Genomic DNA, 18381 nt, shown 5'->3' on the forward strand with positions numbered 1-18381 from the left:
TTGGCAGGCATTGCCGCTGTTCACTGGCCTGGAATATCTCATCGTGAAACCCTACTGACCTCAGCCTGGAACATGAGTCCCTTTCCTGTGTACAGATCACCCAGGAAAAGTAGTTTTTGCAGTTTGAAACACACACACACACACACACACACACACACACACACACACTCTAGCTTTGTATACTATATTTCTGCATGTCTTTATTTCTAAATGCTTCTTGTTCTTAGTGTCTAACTTATTCATCATAAGCAGGGCAAGCACTTGACACTTCATTATATTTTTAGGGCTGTAGGGCTGGTCCTTGACATTTTGAAAAATGTGCTTTTTAGTAATAAATTGTTTTCTTTTTATTTCTTCCTCCTAGCATAGCTGGGATATTATAATATTTTAAAAATTAAGCATGTGAAGAGGCATATTATTTACGATTGTTATTTCAGGGGCGTACAGATGTTACCAATACTTCCTTATACAAATGGAGCATTGGGGTTGAAGTTTGTCCCCCATACTCTCTCTTCCTGAATATTTGGACATCATTACCTCTTCTCTCCCAGCCCCACACCTAGCCCAGGAGCTGACCTGGAGGACCATGTTAAAACAGATCTTCTAGAGGTTAGAGATGTGACTCATGGATTAAGAGCATTGAACAGTTGATTCCCAGAATCCAAATGGTGCCTCACAACCATCTGTTAACTCCATTGTCAGGGGAGCTGATGCTCTCTGCTGCCTCCAAGAGTGCCAGGCACATGCAGAGTGTACATACATACACACATACATATATACACATACGTACATACATACATACACAAGCATACACACATACACATATATACACATATGTACATACATACATACACAAACACACACATACATATATACACATATGTACATGCATACACACATACATACACAAACATATACACATATACACATACTTATACACGCATGCATACATACATATACACACATACACACATACATACACAAACATACATATATACACATACACACATGCATACACATACATGCATACATGCATACACATACATATACACACATACAGACATATACATACATGCACACATACATACATGCATGATGGAACAACACTCATAGACATAAAATACAAATTTATTAAATTTTCAACATCATGTGCATGAGTGTGTTTGTCTGTGTGAGTTTCAGAGGTCAGAGGGCATCAAATTCCCTGGTTATTGGAGTTACAGGCTGTTGTGGTGCCGGCCTGATATGGGAGCTGGGAAATGATTTTGGTTCCTTTGCAAGAACAGAAAGTGCTCTTAATCACTGAGGTATCTATCTCTCCAGCACAGATAGCTGCCCCCTTGTTTGTTTAGTGTGTGTGTGTGTGTGTGCACATGTGCACAGAGGACATGTCTGTGCCATAGATAGCAAGTGTGAACTAAAGTGGAAACTTCTGCTTTCCTGGGAAAGTCGGTTATTGTAACTTTATTTTTTTTCAAATACCTATTTTCACTGATGGTTCTTAAATGCTTTAACCTCCCTTGTAGCCCATCACCCACCAGAAGTAGTGGGAAAGAAAGGATCCGGGGGACGCGAACCTGTTTAGAAAGGTTCTTTGGAGCAGCTCCTGTCTGTGTTGTCTGGAAATCAGCAGTTCAGTTCACAGGTTAGCGGTGGCAACTCGGTCCACTCGCAGACACCTCACAGTTACATCAGCAGTGCAGTTCGGTAGAGTTGGCTTAGCAAACATGAATCATCAGTGGTGGCACCACCTAGCAGAGACAGACAGGCCTCAGCCTCAGCACTAGTCAGCAGGAGGGACCAGAGGGACACGCATTTGTCCCGGCTGACACCACTCTGCCAATCAGCCTGAGTCTGAGGGAGCAGCAGGAGACTGCAGCCACCACCAGAAGGGTTTGGTGCATTTCTCTTTATGGAGTCTCTGCAAATGCAGCTCAACTATGCAATGTAAGGCGGACCAATACACGCATGTTGTTAGCAAAGAATCCTTCATCACGCGTCCTTTCACGTGCTTCTTTAGCAGAACATCCTCTAGCCTGTGTCTGCTTCAGCTAAACCTTCCTTCATGAGTCTGCCCCCAGCAAAACACCATCCAACTGACTTTCCAAAGAACCGCTAAGTTTCCACTTCAAGTTATGTCAAAGGGATGCACACCCTTAATCCCAGCACTTGGGAGGCAGAAGCAGGTGGACCCCCATGAGTTCAAGGCCAAACTGGTCTACAGAGTGAGTTTCAGGCCAACCAGAGTTATACAGAGAAGCCCAATGCTGAATAACCAAGTAACCAACAATCAAAAAGACTTATTTATGTATGATTGTTCTGTCTCATGTATGTCTGCACCCTAGAAGAGGGCATTGGATCCCATTACAGATGGTTGTGAGCCACCAGGTGGGTGCTGGGACTTGAACTCAGGACCTCCGGACAAGCAGCCAGTGCTCTTACCACTGAACCACCTCATCAGTCCTCACTTTTTAGTCTTTAATCGCCTGCATATGGGTGTTTTGCTTGAGTGTCTGTCTGTGCACCATGTTGTTGTAGGACCTGAGCAGTCCTGAAGAAGGCTCTGGGTTCCCCTGGCACTACAGAGGTAGCGAGTGCTGTAACTCATACCCAGAGCCTCAGGAGAGAAAGCCCTGCTTCTAAGTGCGACTCCATTTCTCTCTCCAAGCCCTGGTGAATCTCCCAGAGCACACACCTAGTGCTGTGGCACAGCAGGGCTTGTACTGCAGTGGGCAGGCTCCCAGGAGAACGAACAAGAAGGCTCGGTGACAGAGGCCAAGTCCGTTCCCTTCCCCGACCCCTTTGGGGGCCAAGGCTTGGGGAGAGGCCAAAAGTACCGACCCGGCAGGCTCTGTCCTGTGGAAGGGCACATCAGGACTGGGAAGGCGCTTTCTCAGCAAAGATTTCTCAGCAAAGATTTCTCAGCCCATGAGATGGGCGGCACCAGCGCTGGAGGAGTCTGTCTCAGACAGCTCCCAGGCTTGCAGACACCCTGTGGGTGAGAGAGACTCCCGTGTGTTCAGCGCCTGGGGTGTCGGCACGCAGCCGAGCCCACATAGGAGTGATGTGTTTCTCACTCCGTCCTCTGGACCAGGTTCCTCAGCTCTGGCAGGTGTGAACTGTGTTTTAACTGGCACTACCAACAAATCTGAGAGTCTTTTAAAGTTTCCGTGTCGACTCTTCTAACAGTTTTTTTTTTTTTTTTTTTTTTTCAGGCTGAGGAATAGAAATGCTGTGGTAGCAGCCGCGAGGGCGGCCATGGCAGAGCAGAAAGCCCACCTCGCTCAGGGGCTGGCTGAGAGAGAAGCTGTCAGCTCTTGCTGGTGGATTCTGCATCTGCGATGCAAGCAAACTCAGATGGAGAATATTTGGGGGGACGGGCAAGTCCAGGAACCCAGATGCTGGCAAGATGGCTCCAAAGGTGACGGCACTGTCCCTGCAAGGCCCAGGATTTACGCCTGAGCCTCAGAAGTCACATAGAGGTGGGGGAGGGGACTGACCCACAGAGCTGTCCTCTGACACGCAAACTATGGCAAGACCATTAGAGGTGTAATTCAGTGACAGAGAATTTACCTAACATGTGCAGGACCTTTTTTTTTTTTTTAAAGAAAATTATTTATTACATGTAAGTACACTGTAGCTGTCTCCAGACCCACCAGAAGAGGGTGTCAGATCTCATTACAGATGGTTATGAGCCACCATGTGGTTGCTGGGATTTGAACTCAGGACCTTTGGAAGAGCAGTCAGTACTCTTAACTGCTGAGCTCTCTCTCCAGCCCACATGTGCAGGACCTAAGTTTGATCATCAGCAAACACACACACACACAAATAATCAAAATTTCAAAGATTTTTTTTATTTTGTATGTAAGAGTGTTTACCTATGTACCACATACGTATCTGGTGTCCAAGGAGGTCAGAAAGTGGGGTTGGGTCCCCTGGAATTGGAGCTATAGAAGTTGTGAGCTGCCATGTGGGTGCTGGGAACTGAACCTGGGTCCTTCGCAAGAACAGCATACCAAGCCATTTCTCTAGCTCCAATTTAAAAAAAAGTAAAGTCCAGAAATCTTTAGAAAAGCAAAATTTGAATTTGCTACATGCTACATGCTACATTGTCTGCATGTGGACAGAGAGACATGGGCAGACCCTGCTGCAGGCCCCAGCATTTCATAGACCAGACCCTCAGCATCTCTTGGGCACTCACTATGCCTCTGTGTGTGTGTGTGTGTGTGTGTGTGTGTGTGTGTGTTGTCAGGGATGACACTTAGGTCCTGAACATGTGGGAAAAGTTCTTCTATCACTGAGTTATACCTCTGACCTTCATTTTATTTTATTTTATTTTATTTTATTTTATTTTATTTTACTGGACTGTGCCTCGTCACAAGCCACCCAGACTGGCGTTGAACCCACTCTGCACCCAAATAGGCCTTGAAATTGCAAGCCTTCTGCCTCAGCCTCCCAAATAGCTTTGATAAGAACCAATGCCACCAGCCCTGGCTCTCCAGACTTATGATGGCTGTGTCTCTAGAGAACTTGTCAGTATTCTCTAAGCTTATAGAAGAACAGCTATTGATACAGCGCTTTCTTTGTATTAGGTGTCTGAAGCCATTCATGAATGAAATGTGTACAAGTTAAGGCAAATACTATGCCATTGCATAGAAGGGACTTGAGCATTCGTGGTTTTTAATCTGGGGAAGGTTTAATCTAGAATCAACATGCCCTGGATACTGAGAGATGACTGTGTATTTAAAAATCTCCTTAAGAATATTAACCCAGTCAGATGCAAGGTACCATGTGGTACCTTGGAATGGATCCCAAGGACACAGAAACATTATTAGTGAAGAGACTTGGAAAATAATAGCATAAAATCTGTAGTCTAGTTAGCAGTAACATACCAAGGTTAATTTCTTGGCTTTGACAACACATCCTGGTTTATGTAAGATGTTAACATTAGAAGAAATAGCAAAGGCTATTTAGGATCTTTCTGTGTTATCTTTGAAACTTCTCTGTAAACCCTAAATTATCCTAAAATATAAAATTGCTAAAGCAAAGACAACAAAGGAAAAGACAGATTGACAAAAAGGTTGACAGATTCCGTTATTATTTAAAGATTCCAAGCAACCAAGAATGAGGGATAGCAGGGTGGGGGTGGGGTTTCCAGGCAGCCATGGTCTGCTGCAGAAGAATGAGCCCAGCCTGGCAGAAGCATTTGCTCTTGAGTTCTCACCAACGCAGAAGACACAGCTACAATGGTGACATGTCTGCTGAGCACGTGTCAGGCCCCAGCTTCAGCCTGCAGCGCTGAAGAAGAGAGAGACTTCAGACAATGCAGGGGAGGCCGAGAGCTAGGAATCTAAAGCTCCGAGGGCAGGAGCTCTGAGTGTTACTAACATCTCAGGCTACTGTGGACTTCCATTCATGCCCATGTCATGCAGGTATCCTGGGACACTTAAAATTTTCTCATTTCACTAATAATAATAATAGCAATAATAAATACTTCTGTTAATATGATTAATAAATTAAATAAAATTTATAATAATAAATGTATTATTATTACTGTGTATGTGAGGTGTGTGTCTATGTATCTATGTATGTGGGTATTACATGCCATGTGCATGTGCATGTATATGTGTGTGATGTGTGTGCATGTGTGTACGTGTATGTACGTGTGTGTACGTGTGTGTACGTGTGTGTGTGTGTGTGTGTGTGTGTGTGTGTGTGTGTTGATATGAGGACAACATTTTGACAACAACTTTTATCATGGGTTCTGGGATCCGACTCCAGTAATCAGGGTTGCGAGGTAAACATTTTAACCTTCTGAGTCATCTCACAGGTCCTAAAACTTTAAGCTTTGACCTGGAATTCCCAGTGTTCCAGGCCTGCATCCTTCCCTTCTTTCCCTCCAAGCACTGCACGGCACCAGTGAGAGATCCTCCCTGCAGGAAATTAGCATTGATCTAAGCTTCAAATTATGTTTGACAAATGAATTTTTTTTTTCCAAATACGACCTAGTATATGATCCAAGATTACCGAATACAGTGGACACCAGATGGTCCGGCAAGGACACGCAGAGACGGTGGGCAACAGACTCTCAGGGACTGCAGAGATTGAAAACAGCAGGGAGAGTCTTAGCGCAGGGACTCCTCGCTGAGTGCACAGAGGCAGAATTCCAGCCCGGAAGTTTTGGCAGGGACTGGAGAGTGAAAAATTGACAGCAGGTTTGAAAAACAAGGGAAGAGAGAACCTGGGAGTTGGGAGAGATTAGGAGCAGGGCAGAAGTCCTGATGTGTGGAAAGGCCTTTCAGAGAGAAGCCGAGTTGGTGTCTGTAAATAGAAAGAAGTTCTTTAATGAGATCAAAGAGGGGCGTGAAAAGTGGGGGAGGGGACAAGCTCGGCTTGTGTCCCTGGAATGACAGAAGACAGATAACTCACGACCCGGGAGGCCTGTGGTGTGCATTCTTTATCCATGTATGTGTGTTTATTTTCTAAAGATTTTATTCATTTAAAAAATTTATGTGCATGTATGTATGTGTGGAGCCTGTGTCATATGTGTGCAGATGCCCTTGGAGGCCAGAGGATGTTCGGACCCCCTGGAGCTGGAAATATAGGTGGATGTGAGGTACATGATTTGGGTTCTGGGTACCAAACCTGGGTCTTCTGGAAGTGTCTTTGATTTTTTTTTTTTTTTTGAATTTGGTTTTTTCAAGACAGGGTTTCTCTGTGTAGCCCTGGCTGTCCTAGAACTCACTCTGTAGACCAGGCTGGCCTCGAACTCAGAAATCCGCCTGCCTCTGCTTCCCAGAGTGCTGGGATTACAGGTGTGCGCCACCACCACCACCCAGCATGGAAGTGTCTTAATTAGGGTTTCTATTGCTGGGATAAACACCATGACCAAAGGCAACTGGGAGGGGAAAGGGCAGCTTACAGTCCCTCATGGAGGGAAGTCAGGGCGGAAACTCAAGGCAGGAGCCTGGAGGCGGGACTTAAAACAGAGGTCATGGAAGAATGCTTCTTATTGGCTTGCTCAGCCTGGTTTTGTTTTGTTTTGTTTGAGTCAGGGTTTCTCTGTGTAGCCCCGCTGTCCTAGAACTCACTCTGTAGACCAGACTGGCTTCAAACTCAAAGATCCGCCTGCCTCTGCCATCTGAGTGTTGGGACTCACGGCGTGCGCCACCACTGCACAGCACAGCCTACTTTCTTATAGCATCCAGGACCACCTTCCCAGTGGTGGCCCAGCCCTCAAGGGACTGGACCCTCTTATATCCATCGCCAATAGAGAAAATAGGCCACAGGCCTGTCCACAGGCAAGTCTGGTAGGGGTTGAGGTTCCCTCTTCTCAAATGACTCTAGTTTGTGTATAGTTGACAAAAACAAACAAACAAAACAAAACACCTAGCCAGTATGAGTAGTAAGTGCTTAACCATTGAGTCATCTCTTCAGCATGTGTGTGTGGGGGTGATTTTGTCTGGGCCTAAGGGAGGTACAGTATAGACACCAATGATGCCAAGTAGTGGGGAAAGAAATAGAGAGGGGGGAGACTCCATCCTTGTCTCTCATCATGAATGAAAATTAATTCTAGGTATGTACAATGTTTAGAACATAGTAGAGAACTTCATGGCCTTTGGGGCAGGGGAAAAGTTCTTGACTTTGTCTTTTAAAATGTAGTGTGTGTGTGTGTGTGTGTGTGTCTGTGTGTCTGTGTGTGTGATTGCACCCATGCATGAGCAATCACGAGTATGACACACATATGGAGGGCAAAGGACAACCTCTAATGCCAGTCCTTGCCTTCCATTTTATTTGAACAGGTTGGCTTCACTGTGAACCTTGAGATTATGTTATTTACTGGGGGAAAAAATGTTTCTAGTTAGGATGTGCCTCAGCCCTTAGAACACACCTTTAATCCCAAACAGTGAAGGTAAAGTTAGTTTATAGAAGGAAGCACCCATGTTTGAAAGTGGGGTCTAAATGAGTGGCAGACAAAGTAACAAATCAGAGAAAGATTTGACAGAATAGGATCCACCCAATTCTTAGGAGAAGAGACAAGAAAGGGAAGCTACTCTCTCTGCAGTAGTGCAGAGAGAGACAGAGAGAGGCAGTCAGTTTTACCAGTAAAGTTTTACACAGACAGGTTGAAAAGAGAACAAGCTATACACTGGTGAAGACAGAATGAGCCAGAGAGTGAGAAGGTACCAGAAAATTGTAAGAGATTGCTAGAGTTAGTCAAGTAAAGCAATTCAGTTTAGAGGCCGAGAGAGAAGCCAGACTGAATCGGGCAGCTTGGGGAGGAGTCTGAGGCAGAACAGCTGAGTTGACCCAGCAGACAGAGTTCAGAAAGAAGAAGAAAGGGTGAGCTTATTCAGCAGTAAGTCTCAGAGACTAGAAACATCCTAAGCCTAGATTAGATTATACAAAGGCTAGAAGCTTCTAGGAGTAAGCCTGGGTTAGCAGACAGAGGCAGTAACCCCTGAGATGACAATTACATCAGACAAATGAAGGTCACTTTAACGGTGTGTGCAAGGCTAGCTGGCTCTCAGCTTTCGGGGTTCGTCTCTGCCTCCCACGCAGCCACTGGAGCAGGGGACTTTCAGACACGCCGCACTATGCCTGGCCTTCCTTGGGATCTGGAGATCCAAATCTAGTTCTCACTTTTGTGTGTGAAGTGTTTTACCCACTGGGCCCTCTCCCCAGCCCCTATTTCCTTTTAGTTTTGAGGGTCTCGTGGTCTTGAACTCATATGTAGCTGAGAATTATATTGAAATTCTTATCGATCCGTCTTTACCGCTCAGGTGCTGCCCCAGGGCCTGGCGTTTGTGGTGCTGTGAATCAAACGGAGGACTTCCGGAATGTCAGGCAAGAACTCTATCAATTCACCCTGGGAAAGAATATTTGAGACTCAAAAAATAAATAAAAAGCACAAAGAAAATTACTGATGGCCTTGACTACATTAAAGTAAAAAACTGTCCATCAAAAGATGACACAGAAGCCACAGAGTGGGAGACGTCAAAAACACCCATTCCTGAATGGCAGGGACACATTGTCAACAAAATCCGTCCCTGGGTGGAAAGGATACATTGTATACAAAATACTGAAGATACTGGGGACTGAGGCATATTCTGAGTCTATTTATTCATGTCTAAAGCTGACCAGACTGAATCCCAATGCATCAGTAATATGCATACTGTATGATTAAGCCATAGAGTGGGAACACAGGAGCTGTGAGCCAGAGGTCTGCAGGGGATTCTGGGAGCTGCTGCTGTCTTCTCCATCGGGGTGTGGGTTGCACAGGTGTTCTGATTTTTAGCGCTCTGAGAATTTGGCTTAGGCACTTTTCAATGTGCATGTTTGAGTTCTTCTCTCTCTTTCCTCTTTCTCCCCCTGACCCCACCCTGCCTCTCTCTCTGAGAAAGGGTTTCTCTGTGTAGCCCTGCCTGTCCTGGAACTCATTCTGTAGACCAGGCTGGCCTTGAATTCAGAGATACTCCTATTTTGTCTCCCAAATGCTGGGATTAAAGGTGTGCATTCCTACTGCCTAGCCATATTTGAGTTCTAAATACTAAGTCCTTTCTATTCTTCCTTCCTTCCTTCCTTCCTTCCTTCCTTCCTTCCTTCCTTCCTTCCTTCCTTCCTTTCTTTTTCCTTCCTTCCTTCCATCTTCTCTCTCTCTCTCTCTCTCTCTCTCTCTCTCTCTCTCTCTCTCTCTTTTCTTTCTTTATATATATATATTTTTACTATGATTCAAGGGCCTGGCATATGCTAGGCAGGTACCCTACCACTGAGCTACATAGCCACCTACTTCTCACTGAAATTTAAATGGGACTGAGGACCTTCCCTTTTATCCTCCTCTGACTCACCTCGCCTGGAGATGCCCATCTGGGATGGAGCCCATTTCCTCTTGGAATGGTTCCTTGTTCCCTTTGGAGCCTGGGCTGAACGCCATGCACAGCCAGGAGCACCTGTAGTCGGAGGCAGAGTCTCTGCCACCTCTTCCGGGATCGCTGGCATCCATCTTTTCTGGATTAGGCTTCCTACACTCTCTCTTGCACAAATACATCTCTTACTCCTTCCTGCCGAGGCATGGGAGCTCCTCTGCTGTGGTCTCTGCACCAAGCATCTTAGCTCTGGCTGGGCGAATCACGCCTTGACCTCCCGGGCATCTTGGTCGCCTTTGCCCTTGCACCATCTGTCTGTGGTGGGACTCGGCTCTCTGGCCAGTGCCCTCACTCTGAACTCTCAGCCACTCAAATCTCCTTCCTCCTCTAGTTGCTATTCCCTCTAATCTGCTTGCTTAAAAACAAAAACAACCTCCACCCCAAACAAGCCAGAATTCTAAAACTCCTCTAGTGTAGGACATATACATACATATGAAGCTTATTTTATTTTTATGCTTTATTTTATTTATTTTTATTTATTTATTTTTATCATTTATGTGTGTGTTTGAGCATGCATGTGTGTGTGTGTGTGAGTATATGTACATTTATGTGTGTGTATACCCTTGGAGGCCAGAAGAAGGTGTTGGATCCTGTGGAGATAGAGTCACACGTATTTTAAGCCACTCAGACTGGGTGCTAGGATTTGAACTTTGAACCTCATGATAAAGTACAAACACTCTGAATGGCTGAGTCATCTTTCCAGCCCTCTCCCACCCACTCCCGATAGAGATAGCCTAGGCTATCCTTGAATTCCTGATCTTATTGACTCAGTCTCCCAGGTGCTGGAATTACAGACATATGCCGCGTAGCCTGGTCTGGGGAAATTCTTTGGGCATATCTGTGGGAGGCTTATCTCTACTAAGTTTATTATGGGAGCTATGCCCATTGTGAGCGGCATGCCAAGAAAGGGAGTGCAGCAGAGAGAGGCACACCACCCGCTGGTTCATTACCAGACAGGATGTGACCAGTTGCTGCAAGTCCCTGTTGCCATGAATTCTCCCCAACCCCCCACCCTCGCTATGATGTCCTGTATCCTTGAACTTGAGCCTGAATAAGCCCCATACTGCTTTTTTCAGAGGATTTTGATCACAGAAATAGTACAACAACCACCTTAGGCACCACTGTGCATCCAGACATCTCTATTTGCCCATTCACTCACTGGCAGGCACCAGTGCCCTTCCAGGACGCCCGGGGAGAGCAGAGCCCTTGTCTCCCTGGCTCCTTCCATGCCTTTCTGTCCCCCTGGCCTCTTTTGATGCGTGAGGGAAGCTTACATAGTGCCCTAGTCATAATCCGGCTTGTGCTCTGATCTCGGACTCTCCAGCTTTTAAGCAATACATTTTTATTATTTATAAAGCGCCCAGCCTGTGGTATTTTTGTTATGGCGGCGGGAACTGGCAGGTGTTAATTTGCATTTCCACGATGACAAATGATGTTGGGTGAGCATTTACTCATGTGGCAATATGTTATTTGTGTATTCTCTTTAGTGGAATGTATGCTTGCATCTTTGTCCAATTTTTTTTTTTTGGCTGCTTGTCTTTTTATTATTGACAAAAGTCCTTCATCAGATAATATTTCTTCCCAGCTTGTGGCTTTTCTGGTGTGTGTGTGTGTGTGTGTGTGTGTGTGTGTGTGTGTGCATGTGAGTGCAGGTATCTGCTGAGGCCAGATTCCCCTGGAGTTGGAGCTACAGGCGGTTCCGTGATCTGACATGGCAGTGAAAACAGAACCCGGGTCTTCTGCAAGAACAACAAAGCGCTCTTAACCACTGAGCCATCTTTCCAGCCCCACAGTTCAGATTTTTGTGCAATCTATTTATGCTGTTGTTTAAAAACCTTTTCTAATAAATCTATGCCTACACCAGTTTTTAAATATATTGTTTCCTTCTAGGAGTTGTATTAATTGAATTAGATTTATGGTGTCTCCGAAAAATTCAATTTTGTATATTGTGTGAAGTGGGGACTGAGTTCTTTCTCTTCACACACACACACACACACACACACACACACACCATGTACAGAACAATTGTTTGATCACCCTTTGTTGGCAGTGCTCTAGTAAAGAAAACATCATCTGTCTTTTCAAAAATTCCAAAGCTCAAGCACTTCTGTGGTCAGGTATGGTGGCACATGCCTGTAATCCCAGCATTCAGAAGGCAGAGGCAGGTGGATCTCTGTGAGTTTCTAGCCAGCCTGGTCTACAAAGTAAGATCCTGTCTCTCTCCTTTTGTGTGTCCACTCGACCCAAGATAGAGTCCTCAGAGAGAAAGGAACCTTGCTTGAGGAAATGTCCCATGAGATTCAGCTGTAAGGATCTCAATTAGTGATCGGTGGGGGAGGGCTGAGCCCACTGTGGGTGGTGCCATCCCTGGGCTGGTGGTCCTGGGTTCTATAAAAAAGCAGACTGAGCAAGCCAGGGGTAGCAAGCCAGGAAGCAGCACCCCTCCACGGCCTCTGCATCAGCTCCTGCCTCCAGGTTCCGTCCCTGCTTGAGTTCCAGGCCTGACTTCCTCCACGGATGGAGATGTAAGCCAACTAAACCTTTCGCTTTCCAACTTGCCTTTTGGTTATGGTGTTTCAACGCAGCAGTAGAAAACCTAACCAAGATGGTTAGGGTTCTTAATTTTTGTCCACTCTAAGTGGGGCCTGCTGTCTATCTATATCATGTCACTGGGGGGGTCTGTCAGAAATGCAGACGATACTACTTGCTCCACAAACCTCAGGTGACTCATAGACACAATTTGAGGAACATTGGAGTAGCTTGAGGGATGAGGGGAAATTTGCAAGCTGTAAGGGCTGTCTTCTGCCTACCTCTCTGGGACATGTGTATCTTAACCGGCTTAGTATGCGCTGTGATGTTCTTTGATGCTGTATTTGAAGGGAGGGGACACACCCACCAGACCACTTCTCACCCTCCCAGCCCCTGCTCCCTCACACAGGGGTACCTTTCTACTGCTTCCTGCATACTCATCAGTTTCCTCAACTGAAGCGAGGAAATAATTTTGGCTCTCTATCTGCGGCTAATAATCGGTAGTCCTAGGAGTATATGGGGGCATTGGGAGCACAGTAGAAGCCAGCTATTTCGGACACCTCCCACCCCAACCCCGGTGAAGCCGGGGACACTGGAGTCTTTTTTTTTTTTTTCTTTTTCTCTCTCTTTCAGCCCTACCCCCTCCCACCCAGGCAGAATCCAGCTGCCTTCTTCCCAGCCATACTTCTCCTCCCTCGCGCCTCCCCGTCCCCAGGGCAGCGTGCACCGATAAATCTTTCGCAGCACGTAGCATTGTTGCCACGGGTTGGCCGTGCTGCTGCCCGCTGCACACCCCCTCCCGCCCCCCGCCCCCTGCTCGGCTCGCTAATGACCCAGTGCAGCCTCTCTTCCTCGATTGGCTTTGAAGCTCCAGCCCCTGGCACAGTGCCTGGCACTTGCGGGGCTCTCAATCAATGTTTGCAAAATCGGATTCTCGGCGGAGCAGGTGTCCACGGGGAGCCGGTGCGCGGGGCGGGGGCTGCGAGGGGAGCCTGCGGGGCTGTGCTCCGCCCCTCCGGGCCCGCGCCGCTCCCCCGCCCGTGCGCGCTGCCACGACCCCGCGCGCCGCGGCAGGGAGGGGCCGGCGGAGGCGGAGCCAGTGGCGGAGAAGGCTGGTGGCTCCCGCGCGGCTCCGGGTCACCGATCTCAGATCCTGGCGCGACAAGGTAAGAAGCGGCGCGTGGCACACAAGGGACCTGGTGCGCGGCGGGAGGGGGGAAGCAGAGACTCGCCCCTCGGGTGCGCTACAGCCTTGCGACCCACCCTCCCCGGCGGGGGCTCGGTTCCCGGCCCGCGGTCCCCTTCACTGCTCCGCGCCCGCGCATCCCGTGCGCCCTGCTCCATCCCGCCGCTCTGTTTCCCAGCTTCCCCCACCACCTCGGGGTTTTGTCCCCCAGCTCCTCTCGGAAAGCGGCTCGAGCCGGGAGTGGAGGGGGGCAGTCGGGGGGCGCAGCTGGAAGCCGCCGAGGGGTGAGCCCGGCGTGGGGGCGGAGGCCGGGTACCATTCTTCTGCCTTTGGTGTGACTGGTGCTCCACGCAGCGGGCTAGCTCCATGTCTGCCGAATGAATGAATCATGAGTCCTTGTCCCTCTCTGAAGGAGGACTTTTTGAGGTCCACGTGCTACAGAGCACCTGGGGAGGGGAGCTCTTGAGATAGTGTACCTGCTTCCGGTAGAACAGAAACTCCACTCTCACTTCTTCATCTCTGCCTCCAGACTGGAGGCTCTCCTTGGGTTGGGGGCTGGAGGTGGGGTCGGGGTGAGAGCTCTTGCAGGCCCTAACCAGGTACTTGTTGAAGGGATATTGAGACTTCAGCAAGCACCTTGGAAGGTACCAAGTAGTAGAGAGGGTGGGGCTGTGGCCGAGAGCATCCTGCACAAGACCGGGGGCCTTTGGGCACTGCCAAGGTCAGTCTGGAAGAAGTGATCTGAGTACCTATTCTGGTTCAAAAGTTACTTAGGGACCCCCAGCCTCTGTTTCTTAATCAGTAAAATGGGTGCATTGGTGTTCATCCTTTAAGGTTTTACGCATAGTCAGAAAAGAACAGCATCTTTAGCATATGGGAGGCACCCAACAAGTCTTACTCCCTGCCCAACCTCCTCCCCCAAAAGTCACTGTTCCCCCCTCCCGATCTTTCTTCTTTCTTCTTTCCTCACAGAGGTCATAAGCAGATCCGGGTGATGTGTGTTCATTGCTGAGAGACTCCTCTCCCACCCACACAAACTGTAGGGACAGCTGGGGACCTGCTGGGCACAGGCATGCCAGTATTGTCCGAAGACTCGGGTGAGTGTACTCAACCTGGGCTGCTCCCGGGATTGGGGAAAACCAAACCAAAAGCAGGACCGGTGCTGTGGTGTTGCTGCCGCTGACCACTCTATTCCCGGCCCACCCTGCAGACCTGAGCCTGCAGGGTGGCCAGTGTCAAGGCAGGATGGGAATGCTGCCCGGGAGATTTCTCAAGGACAGGAAGTCCCTCTGTTCCTGGACCTTGTTTCTCTGGCCTCTTCCTCAGGTTTGCATGAGACCCTGGCACTTCTCACCTGTCAGCTCAGGCCTGACTCCAACCACAGGGAGGAAATGGGCTTCCTGAGGGACGTCTTCAGTGAGAAGAGCCTCAGTTATTTAATGAAGGTGAACCCCCTGCTCAGCTTTCCCCCAACCCAAGGGAGGCTCTTCCTATGCCATCCCAGCCACGTCCCTGCCCCATGAAGGGTTTTTAACTCATTAGGTAGGGCTTTCCAAATACACAGCTATGAAGGGGACCCTGCCTATGGCCGTAGGTGTCACCATAACCCTGGGGGGTCGTGTGTGGTATCCAGGGTAAAGCAGAAATCAAGTGTCTTTGCAGATTCACGAGAAACTCCGCTATTATGAGAGGCAGAGTCCGACTCCAGTCCTGCACAGCGCCATGGCCCTGGCTGAGGACGTAAGTCCCAGGTTGTAATGTTTTGACTTAGGGTGGAGCATCACCCCAAGTCCAGAAAAGGCTCTAACTCACCTCGTAACCACTCCCTAGCTGGGGACATCGAAGGTTGGGAGACTGAGGATGAAGAGGGAGGGGTTGTTCCCCCTTCCTCCTTTATTGTGTGTGTGTGTGTGTGTGTGTGTGTGTGTGTGTCTCTTTCTGTGTGTGTGTGTGTGTCTGTATGTGTGTATGTCTCTCTCTCTCTCTCTCTCTCTCTCTTCTCTGTGTGTGTGTGTGTGTGTGTGTGTGTGTGTGTGTGTGTGTGTTGCTGGGAATCAAACCTGAAGCCTTGAACGTGCTAGGCAGGTGCTGCACGGCTGAGCTGTAGTTCAGTCCTCTCTCATTCTTGCCTTTCCGGAACCTTCTGGCATCAAGGCGAGCCTTGTTAGCCTTAGCCTGGGCCAGGAGACATAGTGATTCCTGCTGACCGTGTGTTCTGGAACAGCCCTGTTCCCTCAGCTGTAAAATGAGAGCTTTGGATCCGATCAGCAGCTCCCCACCTGTTCCAAGAAATGGTGACATTAGTGGGTCAGATAGCGCCTTGTGTCTGGGCTTTGAGAGGCTGGCACGAAGTCCCGAATTCAAGGGACTCACAGCGTGTTCCTGCTGACTGGCTCTGGTTTCTTGACTTCTCACATACCTAGCTCTTGTGGGTTTTGGTTTAGCTGTCCCAGTTGCTGACTTAGACTGACTCCTATATAGATCACTTGATATCCAACTAGTTAGCTGGGCTCTTTCCCAGAGAGCCCCAGGCCAGAAGATGGCCCCGTGGGGGATGGGAGAGTCTGTGGCAGACCTTGTACCTTCCTCTACACTGTGATCATTTGGAGAGGGTTACATCACCCAGGCTCTGCACTGATGATTTTGCCTTTAGCTGTGTGACCTTAAAGAAGTTCACCTAACTTCTCATCCCCAATTTCTTCATCCGTGGAATAGCCTAGAGTCAGAGGCACAGACTGTACAGCCAGACAAGGCTGGGTTTAAATTCTTGCTATGCCGCTGTGAGCTTTGTGTTCAGGGTAAGATTTGTGATCTCTCTGGACCTCATCCTTAAATAGCAAAATTAACGTGCTCATGGCATTCGGTTTGTTGAGAAGACCCACAGAAAGCCGCAGTGCACGATAGGTATGCTCTCTGTACATATGTGAATGCATTCTGGCCCCTGGCCTGATTTCCCCCGAGCCTCCACCAGCCTTGGAGTGGCCAGCGTGACATGTTTCTGGGTGCTGCAGCCATTCCGGAGAGGATCCTTGTATCTGAGGCTCAGGCAAGAGGGCTTTCCTCCCAAGGGAGTTCAGCAGGCACCCCAGCCTCCTGTCTCCTTCTCTTACAGGTGATGGAGGAGTTGCAGGCCGCCTCCGTGCACAGTGATGAGAGGGAGCTGTTGCAGCTGCTGTCCACCCCCCACCTCAGGGTAGTCACGCCACAGTCCCTGCACGCCCACCCACGCGGCTATGTCTCCCAGGACGGGGTGGGGGGGGCAGAGCGAGTGCTGGAGACAGAGTCCTGAGGTGGAGAGGCGGAGGCTTCTGTGTGAAGGATCTTGAGAGATGCCCCCGGGGAGGGGGGCGTTTCTTAGGCAGGAGATATGAGCCCCTTTCTACCCGTGCCCAGCCAAGGACCTCTACCTTTGGGAGGGCATAGAGTCAGCCTTTTTTCTCTGGCATCCCTGGCAGGCTGTACTCATGGTACATGACACTGTTGCCCAGAAGAATTTCGATCCTGTTCTGCCCCCTCTGCCCGATAATATCGATGAAGATTTTGAAGAGGAATCGGTGAAGATTGTTCGCCTGGTGAAGAATAAGGAACCCCTGGTATGTGCCTCTCTCCCCCTACAACATTCCTCTGTATCTCACCCCCAACCTGGAAAACCCGGAAGGCACCCTACCCGAATTCACGGTGAATGACAGCCGCTTTGCCGGAACACTCTTTTCCTGAGTGGAAACTGTGTCTCTCAGTTACGGCTAAGCCATTTTGTGCAGCAAACAACCTGTGTGGCTGTTGAGGACAGCCATGATCAAAGTTACTAGACTCCGTAGTCCAAGGGCTAAATGTAGCCTACAGCTTAATTTTGTTGTTGTTTTTAAAATTTTTATTTTATGAATAGACTGTAGTTGTCTTCAGACACATACACCGAAAGAGGCATGGGATCCTGTTACAGAAGGTTGTGAGCTGCCATGTGGATGGTGGGAATTGAATTTAGGACCTCTGCAAGAGCAGTCAGTGCTCTTAACCGCTGAGCCATCCCTCCAGCCCCTGTTTTTAAAAGCAAGGTCATGCTTATTCCTTTGTCACGAAGAGCTGAGCGATTGCAGCAGAGACCCCCAAGCCACACCCCAAGCCCACGATGTATACTCCGTCCTCTATAGACAGTTTGCTGCTCTAACTCTGAACACTGAAGCACCGCGGGCACAGCCGTTCTCCTAGAGGTTGGCAGATAAACACTGGTTTGGCCCTGTTTCAGTGGTGATGGACTGGGCAGAGAGGGAGTTTATTTATCACATGGAGAGAAATGAGGGTGTCCAGAGAATTTAGCACTTGCCTCGGAGAACCTCAGAGCTGGCATTCTCCGGTTCCGGTTTCCCTCAGCTGCCCTGCGATGGGGGAGCCATGTCTCCCAACAGATGAAGATGTCTCTGTTGCCTCTGTTTCCTCACCTGTGCCGTGGAGTTGACATGCAGCCTGGGATCTCTCCTGTGCACTCACAGTGTTAGGGGTGGCGTTGGTCCAGAGAGGAATATGTGATATACAGTGATGTAGGGGCTTTGGAGGCCAGGGGACAAGTGACCTCAGGAGGTGCAGTGGGCAGCCTCTGTAGTCAGCAGAATATATCTTCTGTGCTGACGACAACACGACCTCAGTAATGACAAACGTGAAATGTTTGCACAGATCATCAGTAACATATGACAAACGTTCATTGGACACCTGCTGTTTACATGACGCATGCATGTTCCTCATGGG

The 18381-nt window shown here is 48.6% G+C and overlaps 1 protein-coding gene across 1 annotated transcript in view; it reads left to right on the forward strand.

Moving 5' to 3' along the window:
• Window positions 1-13559: 13559 nt before the first annotated feature.
• Window positions 13560-18381, forward strand: part of Mpp3 (MAGUK p55 scaffold protein 3) — a 28314-nt gene continuing 23492 nt past the window's right edge. Inside the window, exons 1-6 of the mRNA XM_052197036.1 lie at window positions 13560-13621; window positions 14614-14738; window positions 14968-15086; window positions 15304-15381; window positions 16754-16834; window positions 17097-17234. Of these exons, the coding sequence (XP_052052996.1) occupies window positions 14714-14738; window positions 14968-15086; window positions 15304-15381; window positions 16754-16834; window positions 17097-17234 (441 nt within the window). The 5' untranslated portion in view covers window positions 13560-13621; window positions 14614-14713. The remainder of the gene's footprint in view (window positions 13622-14613; window positions 14739-14967; window positions 15087-15303; window positions 15382-16753; window positions 16835-17096; window positions 17235-18381) is intronic.

The sequence above is a fragment of the Apodemus sylvaticus genome, chromosome 10 (genome assembly GCF_947179515.1).
Source record: "Apodemus sylvaticus chromosome 10, mApoSyl1.1, whole genome shotgun sequence".
Lineage (NCBI taxonomy): Eukaryota > Metazoa > Chordata > Mammalia > Rodentia > Muridae > Apodemus > Apodemus sylvaticus.